The 17,524-nt window shown below is 52.6% G+C and overlaps 1 protein-coding gene across 1 annotated transcript in view; it reads right to left on the minus strand.

Annotated features, from left to right (window-relative positions):
* The window catches only part of COL22A1 (collagen type XXII alpha 1 chain), a 241,314-nt gene that overhangs the window by 116,395 nt on the left and 107,395 nt on the right, over positions 1-17,524 (minus strand). The window contains exons 22-25 of the mRNA XM_057735587.1: positions 9,693-9,746; positions 2,398-2,451; positions 1,707-1,760; positions 397-450 (exon numbers count right to left, since the gene is read on the minus strand). Coding sequence (XP_057591570.1) covers positions 397-450; positions 1,707-1,760; positions 2,398-2,451; positions 9,693-9,746 — 216 coding nt within the window. The remainder of the gene's footprint in view (positions 1-396; positions 451-1,706; positions 1,761-2,397; positions 2,452-9,692; positions 9,747-17,524) is intronic.

Raw genomic sequence — 17,524 nt, forward strand, 5'->3', positions numbered from 1 at the left:
TTGTCTAACTGTCCATGTGCAGTGGGTAAATGCCGCACTTCCCAATTTTATGAGAGTTACCTCTGACTCTTTTCTTAATGATCTTACCGTAATGAGTGCCACCAGAGTATGTTTTAAATTGAAGTCTCTTATTACGTAAGAGTACCTGAAAGGTTTTCCTCCTTGCAAATAAAATAAATGCATATTTGTAACAGAATAATTTTAAAGTCCTCGGCCTCCAAATCCTTCCCCAGTGACCTAAACAGGAATGAGGGGCTCGCCCATACCTGACCTCAGAAATCCAAACATTTCCAAGCCCAGCATGACTTGGAATCCAAACGTGATCTAAGGCCCAGGCAACCAACAATCAAAAATCTCTTAGGCTTCTGTGTTTTGGGTTCCCAAACTCACACCAACCTTGGGTCCTGGCAGGCCCGGGGGTCCGTTCAGCCCATCCTTTCCAGGAGGTCCCTGGGCCAAGAGGGAAAAAAACAGACCAACATGAGCAGCACGGTTAGGGAAGCGTTGCGAAGAGCTGCTTCCAGCCAGGAGCGGATCCTGCAGCCGGAAGCGGGTCGGCAAGGCCGGCGAGACACGCAGGACTGGTCCTGTGTTCCAGCTCTGCGGGGGCGCTCTCACTGCAGTCGAGTGTTTGCAGGTGAGACTGTGTTGATCGTGTGTGCGGGGACGTTTGAGGGTGACAGTTAGCTGTGTGTCCAGGTCTGGATCGGTTCACCTGCGAGTGGACGTCAGCCCTGAATTTACATCGAGAGCCTCCGGCGGCACCTGGAGCTCACCAGAGCCGAGCCCGCCAGCACCCGGAATCACGGCCCTGCATCTGCAGCCACCAACGGACCTGGGGTCCAGTGACAAGGGGACGAGTGCCATGTGCTGCACAGTCCGATCACCTCCGTCTCCCTTTCTCCAGCGTCCAGAGCCGCCATCAGCGCCGCGGGTTCCACAGGCTTCCTGCAGCCACGGCCTTCCCCCTCTGCCCAACCCTGCTGGCCCCATCAGAGAATCAGGCGTAAGGAAACCCCTCCCAGACGAGCAGAGCCCTCCTGAGGGCCAACACCAGGCCTGTGACAGCCCGTGACGGTCACACGGTATCGGAGGCTCACAGGCCACCCCTACCACCCCGTCCTGGAGAGCTACAGGACAAAACGGCAGGAGACACCCGGCTCAAATCTGCACCTTTCTGTGCGGAACGTTAAGGTCTGATGAGCTCCACGCTCGGAACTTAAAAGGGAGGAGAAGGCCCGCACCCCTAGAATCTTTGGTTGGGAAAGAAGAAACAGAATCAGGACAGTGACAGGAAGAGCAGCGCCACGTCCTGGACCACGTCTCGTGTCTCCTCCTCCATTACTTCCCTGACTCTCTGTCAGTATCCTTACAGAAGAGAAGCCACATTTTCAACAGCAAAGGGCTTTCGAATGTGCTTGTGAGTTACTGGAGCACAGGCGGCGGCCTGGGGAGAGGGTGCCCCCGTCTGCAGCCCAACAGGGGCCCACGGGGGAGGGGCCCCAGGAGACGCAGCACGTGGCAGCACCACGGCCAGAAGACGGCAGGCGGGGTGCTGGGGCCTCGGTCCCTCTAGACAGGGAGGAAGGGCACGAGCGTCCCCCGCTGGAAAGCAGCCCGGGGGTCAGCGGGAAGGGCCCGGCCACCCCTGTCACGAAGGACGGGAGAGAGGGGACAGTGCGGCGAGGGCTGCTGCAGTCACTCACCGCCTGCCCGGGGTGCCCAGGTTTTCCCGGGAAGCCGATCTCTCCAGGCAGACCCTGGAAAGGCAACCACAGGGGAACCGTTCGTCTGACCTCTTCCGAGCATCAGCTCCTTCTCCCAGCGCCTGTCCTGGCGGGAGCCCAGGTCTCTAGCGCTGCCGAGGGCACCCGGGGGCGGATACCCCTCGGGGGCATCTGGCCTTCCTCGCTGTGGGCCGCGGTGAGACGTGGAGTCGTCACACCTCCAAGGCTGGGCAGTGCAGTTGGGCCACCGGAACCTTCATTCCCACCTGGCAGGATGGGTGGAAACACCTCCCTCTGCCCCACCCAGGGGGGCCCGCCCTCCGCTCGGCCTACAGGGAACTTTCCCAGTGGCTCCTGAAGTGGGGGAGGGCAGACAAACCACACACTCCTGAAAAGACCCCCAGAAGGGCAACCCCAGACCACCATGCCTCCCCCCACCAAGGAGCAGCCAACAATGTGCTGCGTGACTCAGGGGCTGTTTCCAGTGTAAGGGGCTCGGGGGCCGCCTCCGGGGCGGCTGCGGGGGTGGGGGGCCCCTCCTTGTTCAAGCCTTTGCTCTGCTCTTGGACAAAGAGCCAACAGGTGGCACTACGCCAGATGTCCCTGGCTCCCAGGGCCAGGAAACTGCCCTCCAAGTGCCCCGGGAAGAGGAAATCAAAACCGATCTCACCGGGGGGCCTCCGGGTCCAGGGGGGCCTGGGACGCCAGGTGGTCCTGGGGGGCCCTGCAAAGAAATAGCAAGGCCTGGGTTACAAACACGCGTGCAGCAGCCTCCTGGTGACACTGTCCTTCGAGAGAGGAGAGGGATGGGGACACAGTGATGGGGGCCACTGCAGCTTTATTTGAAATACCTGGTTTTTTAAACAAAAAGGAACAAAATCAAGAAGAGGCTTCCTAGGTGGCACAGTGGTTGAGAATCCACCTGCCAATGCAGGGGACACAGGTTCGAGCCCTGCTGCAGGAAAATCCCACATGCCACGGAGCAACTAAGCCCATGCGCCACAACTACTGAGCCTGCGCTTTAGAGCCTGTGAGCCACAGCTATGGAGCCCATGTGCTGCAACGACTGAAGCCCACGTGCCTAGAGCCCGTGCTCCACAACGAGAAGCCACGGCAATGAGGAGCCCGCGCACCACAACGAAGAGTAGCCCCCACTCATCACAACTAAAAAGAAAGCCCGCGCACAGCAAAAAAGAACCAACACAGCCAATAAAATAAATAAATAAATGTATAAAAAAAAAAAAGCAAGAAGAAAAGATCTGAAGAAAAATTTGCAAAATGGTAACGTGTACTATCTGGGAGGTGGGCATATAACTGTCTGTTATACTATCTATTCCGACATGTATTTAAAACATCTGAGGATTTAACATAAATATGCATGTGTGTGGACACTCATTAACGAAAATCTTCTAGAACAGCGGTTCCCCAGTGTTAAACGCAGCATCGGCTCCCTGGGGGTGAATAAACAGGTCTGCTCAAGCCCTCCCTGTCCCCAATGCACACATCCTAGGAGATGCACCTCTGACCTTTGTTTGTCCAGGTGTCCCTCCAGACGTGCCCTCCTCCCCCATCTCCCAGCTGGGACCAGACGCCTCCCTCCTTCTGAAATGTCCTGCCATTCCCCATGCAGAATTCACCACTCCCTGCCCCACGCTGAAGGCCAGCGTAACTGTGCTCGTCTGACCCCCGTGCCCTCGCAGGCAGAGTCCCCTCCTGCTTCCCCTGCATCTCTTCTCGCACAGCCACAAGCCCAGGACTTGGAATAGAGCAGGTGCTCCATAAATGTTTGAAGAAGTCAACTGGATTGAACACAGCTGAGGAGAGGGCTGACATCGCATCACCGCTAGAGGGCGATGAATACTAAAGAATGCCCAAGGTTGCCACGTCTGCTGACAGTTCCCTTTTCTCCCTCTGGGGGCGCTGGTGAGTCAACAAAGGGCAGAGAACGGCGACGTTTAGGGACCAGAGCTTGCTGGTGGCACCTGGACCTAGATTTCCGCGTAGCTCACTCGGTCCTGGAGAGTCTTTGGGGGCAGCGTCTACTTTGTGTGTGTGTGCGCGCATCTACTTTTATTAGGAGACGTGACTGGAGCGGAGCAACCAGCTGGAGTGGCCAGGCAGAACTGGACGGTGGCCTGGGCAGTACCAATGTAGGGTCCACCTAACACATGAGGGCGGGACGGAGGTAGGACACCAAGGAAGGCTGGTGACCTCACCCCTCTTGCGGTTCAATCCTGCTCCACCCACATCCGCTCCAGCTCAGCTCTGCTCACCTCCTGGCAAAGCGGGAGCCCTGCAGGTGGCACTCCCAGGACCCACCCCTCCAGAAGGCACGTTTCAGGTGACCTTTTTACGTCCCCCTGACCTCTGAGGTGCTCACAGCGACCTCAGCCCCATGGAGCTTACCCAAGGCCCCTTCTCAGCACGAGCAGCTCTCTCTCTGACAGTGAATGGGACACACTTAGCTTTCACGCCTCCTGCACTCCCTGTGATGCTGACGGCCTCCGAATGTGCTGGCCGCTTCCAAAGTGATGGTTCCAGGAAGACTGCCTCCTGCCCAGCTCACACGCTGGGGGTCCTCGCTCCCCCTTCCTCCCGTCTCCCGCAAACGCCCCTGCAGGCTGCTGCTGTTTGCTTGTTCCAGTCTCACAGCACGTTAAAGAGATCTTTAGTGATCCTATACTGAAAATTAAACCTCCTTATCTAGCAACAGAAAACTGAGGCTCAGAGAGGGTAAGTGCCCCATCTGAGGTCACACAGCCATCAACTCCAGTTGATCCTAAGCAATCCAGCTGCTGCAGAACCACCTGGAAAGCACACTGTAAATGAGTAAACAGGCTCCTTGATTAGACTCAAAGGCACAGGTCTGGGACAAATTCGAGAGGCCAGTGACTTCAACACACTCCCCAGGTAATTCTGGAGCGTAGCCAGGTCTGGGAACTACCCGTCTAGACTAACTCCACGCAGCACCCTAACTACCACCCGCACTGCTGGTAACACCGCAAGCCCAGGGTCCCAGCAGGGCCCCGTGAAGGGAGGGAGCAGAAACGCAGCCGGACGAGAAGGCTGAGGGTGGCGCCCGCCACTAGGGTTCACTCTGCCCTGAGCTACGTGCACTTCGCCTCATTTTAGTCATCACGCTAATGCTGCTGGGGGAGTCCTCTTCACCCTGTCTTTTTTTTTTTTTCTGACTGGTCCGCCACCCTGTCTTGAAGACAAGGAACTGGAACTTGGGAGGAAAAGGAACTGGCCTCAGACACAATGTCCCTGGCCCTTCCCCCCATCCCTTGTGAAGTGTCTGCCCAGCTCCCTTGCCGTCACAGCCAGTCCCCCCTTGAACAGTCTCATCTCCTAAAACACTGTCTGCGCATTACGTGAACACGGGGCTTTCCAGCCCGGCTTCACGATCTCCGAGTCCACCTCCTCTGCAGGACCACAGCACCTGGGTCGTTGCTGTGCATGCAGTAGGGGGTTCATAACTGTCTGCCCGTTTGATGCTACGAGCTCAGGACCGAGAGCAGAATCCCACACAGTCATTAAAGAACCACCACCACGGGGGCCCTTTGCAAAGAGGAGGAGCGGGAGGCAGCCGAACAGCTGTCAGAGAGTCTGGGCAACCGCTCCCAGCAGGGGCCACACAAGGGGCCGGCAAGTGGCCTGCAGCTTCCTTTCCAGTTGGTGGGGGGTGGGGGGGGGAGAGGGTTCCTGCAAACCCTGGCGGGAAGTGTTGGGGGACAGCAATTAGCATGCAATTCCAGTCAACCTGCCCACTGGACGCTGTCCCGGGGCCGCACGGGGACACGGAGCAGCCCCCTCCAGGTCAGAGTGGACTCACTCTGTGGACTCCAGAGTGGACCCAGCCCTCCCTTCCAGAAGACTGCAGTCTTGCAGAGTAAATGAAATGCGAGCCCATGACCTCCTGGGAAAGCAGTGGGCTTGGCATCAAAGGCAGCTGGTTCAATTCCGAGCAGCTGTTTAACTTGAGGCAAAGTATCTAGTTTATCCAAAGCCTATTCTTTTCAGTTTCTGTGGCAAAGCCCTGGGTCCTGGCACGTGGCAGAACTCATGAGATATTTGTAGAATCTAATTAAAAATACAGAAAATGGCAACAAAGAAGAAAGATGCTCTAAATGCTTAGAAATCAAGTAAAGGCACAGGGGGAAAATTGGGGCCGCATCTCGGAGGGGAAGGTGAGTTTGGTCTTCAAGGACAAAGTGGGGCCTTGGCAAACGGAAGCGGGGTTGGAGAGGGCGGGCACCCTATGCGGACGGAACAGGACAAACGGGAACAGCTCAGCAGCTCAGCGTGACCGGGCTGCCCAGTAACAATGCGAAGCACAGGCACCTAAAACTAGGCAGCAAGGCTAGGGTGTGAAAACTCCAGCTTTGTCTTTGAGGCAGTGCAAAATAACAGGGGTGTTGTGGAAGATCTGTGCTTAGGAAGACATTCTGCTGTCCTTAGGATTCACTAGGGAGAAGGAATCGTGGAAGACAGAGACCAGGAGACAGTGAGACCATGTGCAGGCCACCCTGCTGAAGGAGGCGGAGTGTTCGGTGCCAGTGTTTGAGGCACCAGGTGCAGTTGCCCAGGCGCTGGAGCTCGGGGAGGGGCTGCTGCAGAATGAAAGGCAGACAGGAGAGGGTGGGGATAAAAAGAAGCGGGGCCTCGTATCGTTGGATTAATGCAGGTGTGTGAAACCAGCTCAGCTCATGGGAGGTTTTCACCTTCTTCTCTTTGTATCATCAATAAAAATACCTAAATAACCAATTCATCTAATCATGAAAGAGTGACAAATTAGCCAATAGATCCAAACGTTAACAACAAAATAACTGTTTTAATTATTACTCATAAAAACAGCTCAGTAATGACTATCAATTAACCAATAAGTCTAATTATAATTAATAGAACATTTGATCCTTCTTAATACGATGGTGACTAAACAGCTACTTCACATGCTCAGTGATTACAATGATGATGTATAAATAACCAATTAACCCAGTTATCATTATTAATAACGGAATGGCAAGTAACTATTCCTAATAACCACCCAGTTCCAACTGAAGTAGATTTATGAAACTGGGTGAAATTTGAAGATGCATGAAAATTGCTTGCATAAGTTAGCACGGCAATCACGCTCCCTGCGTGGCCTGGAAAGGTTTGCTTTTTTCGGAAGTTGTTCATGATTGTGAATCCTCCTCTCAGGATGTATCTCTAGGGGCACAATGACTGTCCTCGGGAGGGCTTCTGCGTGCAGGCCCAGACCTCGAACCCACTCAGCCCTCTGGGGTCGGCCCTTGCCCTGGCCGTCTTCCCACCAACTCAAGGGACTTCTGGCCATCCTGACTGCAGCCCTGTCTTTGCATCAACAGTTGCCCTGACCAGACACAGATTTTCACTTTCCCTAAAAGGCTGCCAGGATACAAGAGCCACCACCTAGAATGTGTATATCGAGTCTAAAACATTCCAGCAGGTGAAAATCTTCATCTTGAAAAAGGCACCAAAAGCATCTTCTAGAATGTCGGCCGCCCGGGGGCCTGGCTCAGTCTGAGGCTGCAGTGCTGGCTCTCCCCGTTACAAGCAAAGCTCCTTAAACTCTGAGCTCCATTTCTTTAGACTGGAAGTGGGACAGGTGGCTATTCCAGGTGGTTTATACACAATTAGACACGAACACTAAGGAGAGTGTCTGACGAGGGCGGAAACTAAACATATGTACCCCCTGCCCTCTTCTCATCAGAGCAGGAAACCGTGTAACTTAGTTTCTGCTGCAACAGAGTCAACCCTGATTTTCCAGAGCAGCGTGGGGACCCTCCCCTGGGCCCAAGAGAGGCGGCGACGTCTCCCCCAGAACCAGAGCCCTGAGCACCCCTCCCCCAGGACTTAGCTCAGAGGACTGTCAGACGCTCTGTACACCTCTTTCTGCCCCGTTACATCTGGCTCCTCTGAGAACGGACAGCGGCTGCTAGGTTTCCCATGCCCAGAGCTGAGTCTGCACACACACAGGGTACTTAGTAAATACCTGTTGAATGAATGAATCAATGAAGACATGAACGCACGCATGGACAACAGGCAGGAGAAAACGGTGGCCCTGTGCAGGTATGTCACAAAGAGTGACTTACAGAGACGTGCAGTGCTCCATCAGGGAAGCGCTGCTTAGTGTGGGCGTGGTGGGCTTGCGGGCAGCTCCGTGTCCATCGGGGGGTGATCCAATGCAGGGGGCCAGGTAGCATGTATGACACATGCTGCATTGCCTGGTTCTCAGCCACTGAGATGCCTGAATATATCAGGGCGCCCTATTTCTGCAGAATCCCTGCCGTGGGAAAGCTGATTGTATTAGATCTACAGCATCCAGCTCAATGCCTGGCATTCAGTAAAGATTTGCTGAAGGAAAATGGCTTCAAAATTAAAAATGAAAGAAAGAAATATATTTTCCAAGGAAGTCAACAAAAAGTTATAGGGAAAAACCTGTAACTTACAGAGATCTGATGGAGCTGCATTTATGGTGCATTTCTGAAATACACACGCTCTGCTCACTGGAAAGCAAGGTCATAAAACACACACAAAAACACTCTATCTTTCACTATTAACATCAAAATGCCACAGTGAATGTGGAATCTTTAGAAGACTGTGAATAACGGCTGATTTTATAGTCCCTCATCCCGTGCTATAACCTGACCCAAATGCAAGGGGCTGAAATGAAGTCTGAGATTTGCGTGGGGGGGGTGCCCGTCACACACGTCATGTTAGCGCAGGAACAGCGGGTTTGGGAAGCTCAGTTAGCGGTGTCCTCTGGGTGGCTGCCTCCCTGACCATGTCAAAGGACAGCGTGGCTGTCAGCACGGGAGTTGTGCATGGAGGCGGAGGCGGCCAGGAACAGGTAGGCGCCAGAGCCGACCCTTCACTGCAGCGCAGGGGGGCCCGTGGACGAGCCTTTAATGATCCCACCTGCCTGCCTGCGGCCGCCACATCCCAGAAGACAGGACAGCACCGTGCCCAGTGCTCGCTGTGCCTCTGGGACCCCACCACCTGGGTCACATCCCCACATCTTCTCTTCGAATCACCCTCCTCTTTTATTTTTATTGGTATTTCCAACGAAGTTGAAGTTCAGAAGGTAAAGTGACTTGTCCAAGATGCCACAGCCAGAAAGTGGCCTGGGACTCTAACCTGCTGGCCTCCCCCTCCCTAACTGTGCTCCCCCCACACTGCTTCCCCAGGGATTTACCGACCCTGATCCAGGGCAGGCTGGGGCTGGGGAGGGGGCCGCGAGCCTTGGTGCAGGAGGCAAAGGGAGAATGAAGGGACGTCCGGACACCCACCAGTGCCGGCGGCCCTGTTCTGTCCACACTGAGGTGTGTGTGTTGGGGACGGGGACACAGCTCACAGTGACTCTGCATTTGCTGCTAAGGGGAACTGAGCGGGGCTAGGGCCCAGGTGGCCTGGGAGCGAGGGAGGTGTCTGCGGAGAGCACGTGGCCCTGAGCAAGTCTCTGTGCATCTGGGAGTCTCACCCCTCATCTGTGAGATGCGGACGGTGACCCCAAGCCTGCCCATCGGGCGGGGTGGCTGTGGGGGTCCACAGGGGACCACAGGGACAGCACACGTGAAACCATGTGGGAGTACGGAGCTGGGAGCCTGGGGCCAGAGGTCACACCAGAGCTGAGTCTGAACGCTGTGGGGGAGGGGGAGGAGAAGTGAGGAGGGGGAGGGGCCAGGAGACGGGGATGAGGGTCTGCCCTCCTCCACGCCGAAACCCCTCCAGGAGACCAAGTGGCCATTCTCCCAGCGCCTGAGGTGGGAGGCAGGGGCACCAAGGGACAGAGGGAGGGCGAAAGACCCACCAGACATCCTTTCTGATGCCCCCGTGAGGTGGCCATGCGAGATTCCGGCTGCAGCCTGAGAACTGCTACCCGTCATTTATTTAACCAGAGAGTAGTGTTGCTAAGGAAGAGAATGTAAAGACAGTAGTTACCTGCCGCCCCAGCAATCCAGGGATTCCAGGAGGGCCCGTCTCACCTTTCTTTCCCTGAGGACAAAAGGAGCCAACGTTAACAGGCAGGCAGGCAGCGCCCAGAGCCTGTCTCATGACACGTCTGGTGGAAACTCCCTGGTAACAGGCTGTCCCCCTCGGGATGCCCTACAAGGATGCAGGGTGGGATCGGGGGAGAAGTCTGGGGTCAGGGAGGTTCCCCTTTGGATGACCGCTCTGTAACCTGGATGATTTTGGTAACATGTGGCCCCAAATTCAAAAAGTACAGCAAGGTTTACCTGAGAAAAATGTCCTCATCCTGTCCCCTGCCACTCAGTCCCCTGCCTTGAAAGCAGCTAATCCTATCAGATGCTGGTTCATCTTTCCAGAGACATTGTATGTGTAGGCAAGCTTTCCACACACACACACACACACGTGTGCACACGTGCGCACACACACAATTCTCTCCCTCTCCCCCGGTTTTTCTTTAGAAACCGCAGCATATCATTCAATCTGCTGATACACCGCTTTTTTTCACTCGGTTTCACTTGGAGGCGCCCTGTATCAGCCCGTGCAGGGCTGCTCCATGCATCTCCACAGCTACACAGTCTTCACCACGAGAATGAAACGCGGTACATTTTGACTCCGGGCAGGTGGGTCATTTGGGCCACGTCTGCTCTTCCACTGTCAGAATCCACGCTGCCGTGCACGACCCCAGCAGGTCATCCTGTGCGGCTCACTGGTCTCACCAAGCCTGCGTCTGCCCCTTTGAACAGGAGTGAGGTGTGTGCGGGTTAACCTACATGGCACACGGGCTATACTGTATGACAGGGGTGTGGGAATGATGGAAGGCCCGCCTGTTTGCTTTCTCCTTATAGTTTTCCTCATGAGGTCAAAGCACTGCAATCAGAAACGAAAAGTAAAGCAAGACTCTGAATAAGAATCGCATTCCTGGAGTACCTATTTTGTTGGCAAACCCTCTTGTGGGGTTTCCCACACTTTCCTTACATCTTTACCCTGCAGGACGCCCCTGTGATGCAGGCATTCTCAGTCCCACCGGGAGGTGTGGAAACGGAGGTTCAGAGCCAAGTCTCACATGTGACACAGCTAGAACGTGATGGGGTTAAGATTCAGCCCCAGATCTGTGTGTATGTCGGAGCCTGTACACGTGACCGTCACTTCCCAGGGCTCTGAAGATGACTAGAGGAGAGAATTTTTACAAAATATCTCTAGTAGTCTGTTAGATCACAGAAGCTGGACCACATCAGCTCCTTCTCTCTTTCTGAACTCTGGCCCTCTCCTGTCTCTGCCCTTGGAGGCTCTCCTTTGTCCCCAGGTGCTCCCGCAAGCCCGTCAGGGACACCCAGAGGGAAGATGTCTTTATGACCTAGGACTGTGCCCGCCCTGCCCTCTAGTGTCCCATGGATCCCACCTCCCCCACTCCCCAGGCTTCAGGAGCACGTAGTCAGTACTGAGCCCAGGGAGTGGTCTAGGTCAGAACGAGTTCCCCGGCCCTTGTCAGATAAAACTCAAAATATGGTCACAGCTACCTTCGGAAGGGAGTGAGCCCGGGAGGCACCCTGTCTGCACGTCCATCCTGCTCTGACTACCGCAAACATCGGGATACTGACAGTGAGAGAGCTGAGAGTCACCAGCTGCCCCCGCTCAGGGGATGGAAACCAGACATCTTCAATTCTCTTCCTAGACAGACACCCCCTCCACCTGCTTCCAGCTTATGCCACAGAGAGCGGCCAGTTATTCACAAGATGGATAAACCATGTCCCTTCAAGGTCAGCAGAATGGCCTGCTGAGTAGTCATCAGAATTCAGAACCCAGGCCAGCGAAGTCTGGAGGAAAGGCTGAAAAAATGAAGGGCTAGAACGTTTAATGGTTGATGAGCAAGGATCAGAGGGAGAGGAAGGGATGAGAAGGTCTGGGCTGTGACTGAGCAGAATGACTCATGCCAAGGCCAATGTGTCTGGGGACGCAGCTTCAGTTTCCCTCCCGCAGATGAGCCAGCCGCGTTTGAGGGATACCTGAGGTCTCGGCGAGGGATACCTTGCTCCGCTGGGGCTGGGGGTTGTGGTCATGGCATTACAGTGCTCAGGAGGTGAGCACCTGAGAAGGTAAGGAAATGCACAGAGGGCACGAAGTCAGGATGCGCTCCAATGCCAGGGAGGAGAGTAAAACTGACTTGAGAGAGGAGAAGTACGGGCAGGTGGGAGAGGTGTGGCAGGAGACAGAGAGGTGCAAAGCAGTGCGCCCAGAGGAGCAGACCTCCCTAGTGTCAGATTTTCAGCAAGAAGGAAAAAAGCAAAATGGCAAGAGGCCAGAGAAAGAAAAAAGTGTCAGAGATTTGTGATGACAGCAGTGTAACAAGGCAGCCTCTTCCCCGAGAAAGGCACATGGCTCGTGGGCCATCTACAAAGGGGCGTCACCCAGAGAAGCGCCACGGAACCGGCTCTGCCCAGCTCCAGCACCTGCGTTCTCACCCCTCCATCCAGTGTCTGCAGCTCCCCGTGCCTCTCAAAGCTCCCCCCGCCCTGCAGCCACAAACACAGGAGCCCACCCTGCCCACATGCCCTGCCCCTTCCCTCCAGACATTTCTGAGCCAACCCACGCCTGCAGGTGATTTCCGATAAGGAAGAAAGAAGTTCTGTCCAAGATACTGGGACAATGGCTCACCTGGGCTGCTTAGCTCGGCCCGAAAGACCCTGAGGACTCCTGGCCTCTGCCACGTGGCCCACCAAGCCGCCTCTGTCCGTAGGACGCATGCTCCTTCTCAACTCGTCAAAGTCCTGCCCTAGTCCAGTGCCACCTCTTCCATGAAGTCCCAGCAGTAATGAGAAATAATGGCAAAACAGGGCAAGAACGTATCTGAGATGGATTCCCTGGTGTCATCCAAGAGCTTACGAGTTATAGAATCGCCAGGGATGGGGTATAAAGCTCTAAGTAAGAAGTTAGGAGGACTTGGCCACTCACTGTGATCAAAGGGATCCTCTGTGTTCTTTTCCCAACCCCTTTCCTCTATAATATTGTAAGAAAGAAGAGTTCTAAATCTGAGGTAGATGAGGACTGGCAAGCCATTTAACTTGTGGAATCTTAGTTTCCTCATGTGGAAAATTATAATCATTCTTATTATCTGAAAAGATAGTAGTAGAAGACATAATTCAATATTTGAGGAAGTGATTTAAAAAGCATAACAAAGCATCGTGCAAACGTAATAGATAGTTATGAGAATGGGAAGGAAGATGATGGGGACACGAAGAAGAAATGGTAACAGCGGAACTCTGGCTCCTGTGAGTCCCGGAGGGGGCGGGAGACCACATGTCCAGCAGATCTGGTTTCAAAACCACTACCTCCCAGCAGTGCCATGGAGATTAAATAAGATAGTGTCCACAAAGTGCTTAGCACAGGGACTGACATTAAGAAATGCGTCGTGGTGATGGTGACAGTGGTGGTGGTGGTGGTGGTGATGGTGGTGGTAGAGGCGATGGTGATGATGGTGGTGGTGATGGTGACAGTGGTGTGGATGCTGCTGATGGTGGTGGTGGTGGTGGAGGAGTTGATGACAGTGTGATGGTGACAGTGGTGGTGGTGGTGGTGGAGTTGATGGTGTGATGGTGACGGTTGTAGTGATGGAAGTGATGCTGATGGTGATGGTGGTGGTGGCGATGGCAAGGGTGATAATGTTACTGGAGGTGATGGTGAAGTTACTGGGGGAGGCAGCAGCTCTGGAGGTGGTGGATGGAGCAGCAGCTATATACCCTCCGCAGTTTGGACGTACACTTGGGTGTGGGGATTTGAGAAGTGCTGGCCAGCGCACGTTCTGCAGCAATAAAGAGCTGTTTATCAACAATAAGCCTGTTCTTGTCATTTTTCTTTGCTTCTCTTTTAAACTGCTACCCAACACAAGGTCTGGATAAACGTCTGTAATTTATCACGAGGGCAGATTTTCAAGCCATTCTGGACACCAGGATGCTGAGCAAGACTAGTATTTCCAAGGCTGCTTGTCCGCCCGTGGAGAAGAGGGAAGCCTATAAATTCAAAAGAGCAATTCCTTCCCAGCCCGGACAAGTTAACACAGCCACGTGAGGGGCCGTGATGGGATAAAAGGATCGCTTGTGCAAGTGACTCTAACATATGCTGTACGGTCTTTTTGCTCAGTTCCTGTTCTCCATGCCTCCAAATGTCAAATATGATTATTTTCTACTGGTTAGAACTGAAACCAGGTGCTCCGAGAAAACCTAGAGTGTCCTGAAATAAACCTGGCTCCCTGCCACGATAGGACTCAAACAGTAGCCTGCAATCCAAATGGTGCCGTTACCACCTGGTGAGCAGGGAAAGGCAAGAAAAGAGGCTCTAAAAACTGAAAAGTAAAACAAATTCAACCCAGGTTGCCACTGGCAAAAGACCGCTCGTATTTCTCTCTCTCAAATCTGCTAGAAATCAGAGCTGATGGACCTGATCGCTTTCAGCCACATAAGACCCTTGGCTCCAAGGGCAGAAACCAAAGATTAAAGTGACAGGTGTTCAGGGCATCCTTCAGAACAGGCACTGACAGTTGTAAGCGGTCCTAGATCTCTCCAAGTCTTCCGCTGAAAGGACCGTTAATGCCCAGTTTGGAATTCTGGTACACACCATGTACATGGACACACACACACACAACCATTCTAAAACAAAAACGGGAAAGGCTGGAGCCAGAATGACCTGTGTTCTAACCCCTGCCTCACCATTTATAATCTGTGTGATGCTGGGTAATTTTATTTATACCTTCAAGTCTTGGTTTCCTCATCTGCAGAATGGGATGAAAATGCCAGACCTCATAGACTCCTTGTGAGAATTAACTGAGAAACATGCATGCATTAAGAAAAAAATTAGCTAAGTTCCTGCTAGGCAATGATGACTCAATCAATGTTATTTCCTTCCAACCTTGTATTAGTTCTACACATGTATAGATAAGATTCTGTTTTTAAAATATGTTTTTAAAGCAACTGACACAATCAGACCCACCATGCGGCATTTGGAGATCACTTCATCTCTAGGAAGAAGGGGAGCATCATATTTAATAGTGTCACTTCTTCAGCTCGCACCTCTTGATAAGAAAGAAGAGAAGCCAGAAAATATTGAGAAAATGATCAAAGGAACCACAGAGACTGTCCCCAGCTTGTGGGAAGGGCAGTGACACAGCCGTGAGTGACCTTGAGCAGGTATATCTGGACATTAAATCTCTCACTGTCAATCTCAGAGATTCCTTCCCCCATGACGATTCTCTAGTTTAGACATTCCAGTTTTACATTGTTCAAATGCCTGACAACATGGAGTTCTCTTAAGCAAAACTTTTTTTCCCCTTCTTTTTGCCCAGAGAGAAAGAAGACATCTAGGCTATTTCAGGTGGGACTAGGACCACAGAGAAAGATAAAGGCCAAGTAAAAGTAAAGGTACAGAAGAAACCAAGTTTTCTTCTTTAAAACTGAGCATTCTAGACTCACAGATAACCAACAGGTACGTGAAAAGGTGCTCAACATCCGTAATCATCAGGGAAATGCAAATCAAAACCACAATTAGAAGTCACCTCACACCTGTCACAATGGCCATTATCAAGGAGACAAGGAATAACAACTGCTGGTGAGGATGTGGAGAAAAGGGAACCCTTGCGCACTGTTGCTGGGGATGGAAACTGGTGCAGCCACTGTGGAAAACAGTATGAAGTGTGCTCAAAATTTTTTTTAAAAAAAGGAACCACCACGTGATCCAGCACCCAATTCTAGGTATTTACCCAAAGGAAATGAAAACATTAATTTGAAAAGACATGTGCGCTCCCATGTTCACAGCAGCATTATTTACAACAGCCAAGACATGGAAGGCCGCTAAGTGCTGAAGAAAATGTGGTACACAGACCATGGGCCAGTATACAGCCGTAGGAAAGGAAACCACGCCACCTGCAACAACACGGATGAACATTGAGGGCGTGACACTAAGCGAAATACATCAGACAGAGAAAGACACACTGTATGACATCACTTATGATACGGAATCTAAAAGAAAAACTGAACTCATAGATACAGAGAACAGATTGGTGGTTATCAGAGGAGAAAGGGGTACGAAGGGGATGAAATGGGTAAAGGTGGTGAAAAGGTAACAAAAAAAATTGGACATTCTCTGTGGAAGGTCAGAACCCAGGTGACCAGATGCCCAGTCCTTGGTCCTGTTCTGTCCACATCACCCAATTGTGTCAGCCGCCCAGGGAGCAGCACTCACGTGTGATCCACTCACTCTTGTATCCCTAATTGTATCTGATGCTCACTGATGACATTATACATTTATGCATATTTTATACATTTATATATATTACTCCTGTATTTATTTTAATGTATGTACAGAAATATGTTTTATAAATGTGAGGTACTCCTCTAAGTGCTGCAAATACAAAAATGATGTTCTCACAGACTTACATTTTAGTGGAGAAAACAAAAATAAACAAATTCTCAAATAAGAAAAATATAAGTTCTCTACAGAAAATTAAAATAGGCTGGTATAAGAGTGACGGGATGTCTATTTTGGGGTGGATGATTAGGCAAGAGAATTTTTTTTTTTGGAAAATCAACCTCATGGAAGCTTTTGAGTGTCCGAGTGCCTCAGTGGCCTGGAGCCAGGCTGGTTCTACTTTGGAACGTTCCGGTTTCAGATGTACTTGTATCACTGCCCACTCCAGCTAAGAGACAGCATGCCGATCAACCTCTCCCAATGCCTCGCTCAGACAAGCAGGAGGAAACCACAGCCTCAGAAAGGCTTGAGCGCCTTCTCTACCTCTGTCTAAGGCAGGAACCCAGCCGGGCAATGAGTGCCTAACATCCCCCAACAGGGGACTGCAAGACTCCCAGGGCTCTGCAGGATGGGGATGGGGATGCGGAATGAGGATAGGGATGTGGGATGGGGATGGGGTTAGGGAAGGGGACAGGGATGGAGATGGGGATGTGGATGTGGACGGGGATGGGGATGTAGACTGGGGATGTGGATGCGGGTGTGGGATGGGGATGGGGATGTGGAGTGGGGATGGGGATGTGGAGTGGGGATGGAGATGTGGAGTGGGGATGGGGTCAGGCATGCGTAGTGGGGATGTGGAATGGGGATATGGATGGGGATGCAGAATGGGGACAGGGATGTGGAATGTGGAATGGGGATGGGGATGGAGATGGAGATGGGGATGGGGTTGAGGATGGGGATGCAGGATGGGGATGTGGGATGGGGATGGGGTTAGGAATGGGGAAGAGGGTGCCTGGCTCCTGACCCTCCCTTTTCATTATGTCATTGTGGAAAAACACCAGCTTTGTCCAAAATGAATGCATTCACCTCGCCACGGATTACACTGTCTGCCAGTTGCTAATCTCTAAAGTAAACAGCCCAGATCCCTTTCCCCACCCCGTGTTTTAGTCTCAGTGTCTCAGTTTCCAGGGCCCCGTGGCTTGTCATTATCTGTCTCTTCCCTTGTCACAGCCTGAGCGCTGACATTAGGAGCTCTTCAGAGTGACGTTTCAATGGAAGCTGATGAGGAGGAAAAGGCAGGTCACCGTGCAGGAAGGAGAGGGATAATGATTTGAATAAGTCATCATCCTGTCTCAGGCCTTCCTGACTCAGCCAGAAGCTGACTGAACAGGAAGCTGCCTCCCCGCCCACGCCAACATCACCATTTGTCTCTGTTCTTTGTCCACAGATAAAGCCGCAGACAAGCAACACCCCCGGTTCGGAACAGCTTGAGTTAGGAGATCACCAATCACACCGGAGGGACGGGGTCCCCAAGGACACGCTCGGTCATCGTCCCCCATTACTAGAGG

The sequence above is a fragment of the Hippopotamus amphibius genome, chromosome 5, assembly GCF_030028045.1.
Source record: "Hippopotamus amphibius kiboko isolate mHipAmp2 chromosome 5, mHipAmp2.hap2, whole genome shotgun sequence".
Taxonomy (NCBI): domain Eukaryota; kingdom Metazoa; phylum Chordata; class Mammalia; order Artiodactyla; family Hippopotamidae; genus Hippopotamus; species Hippopotamus amphibius.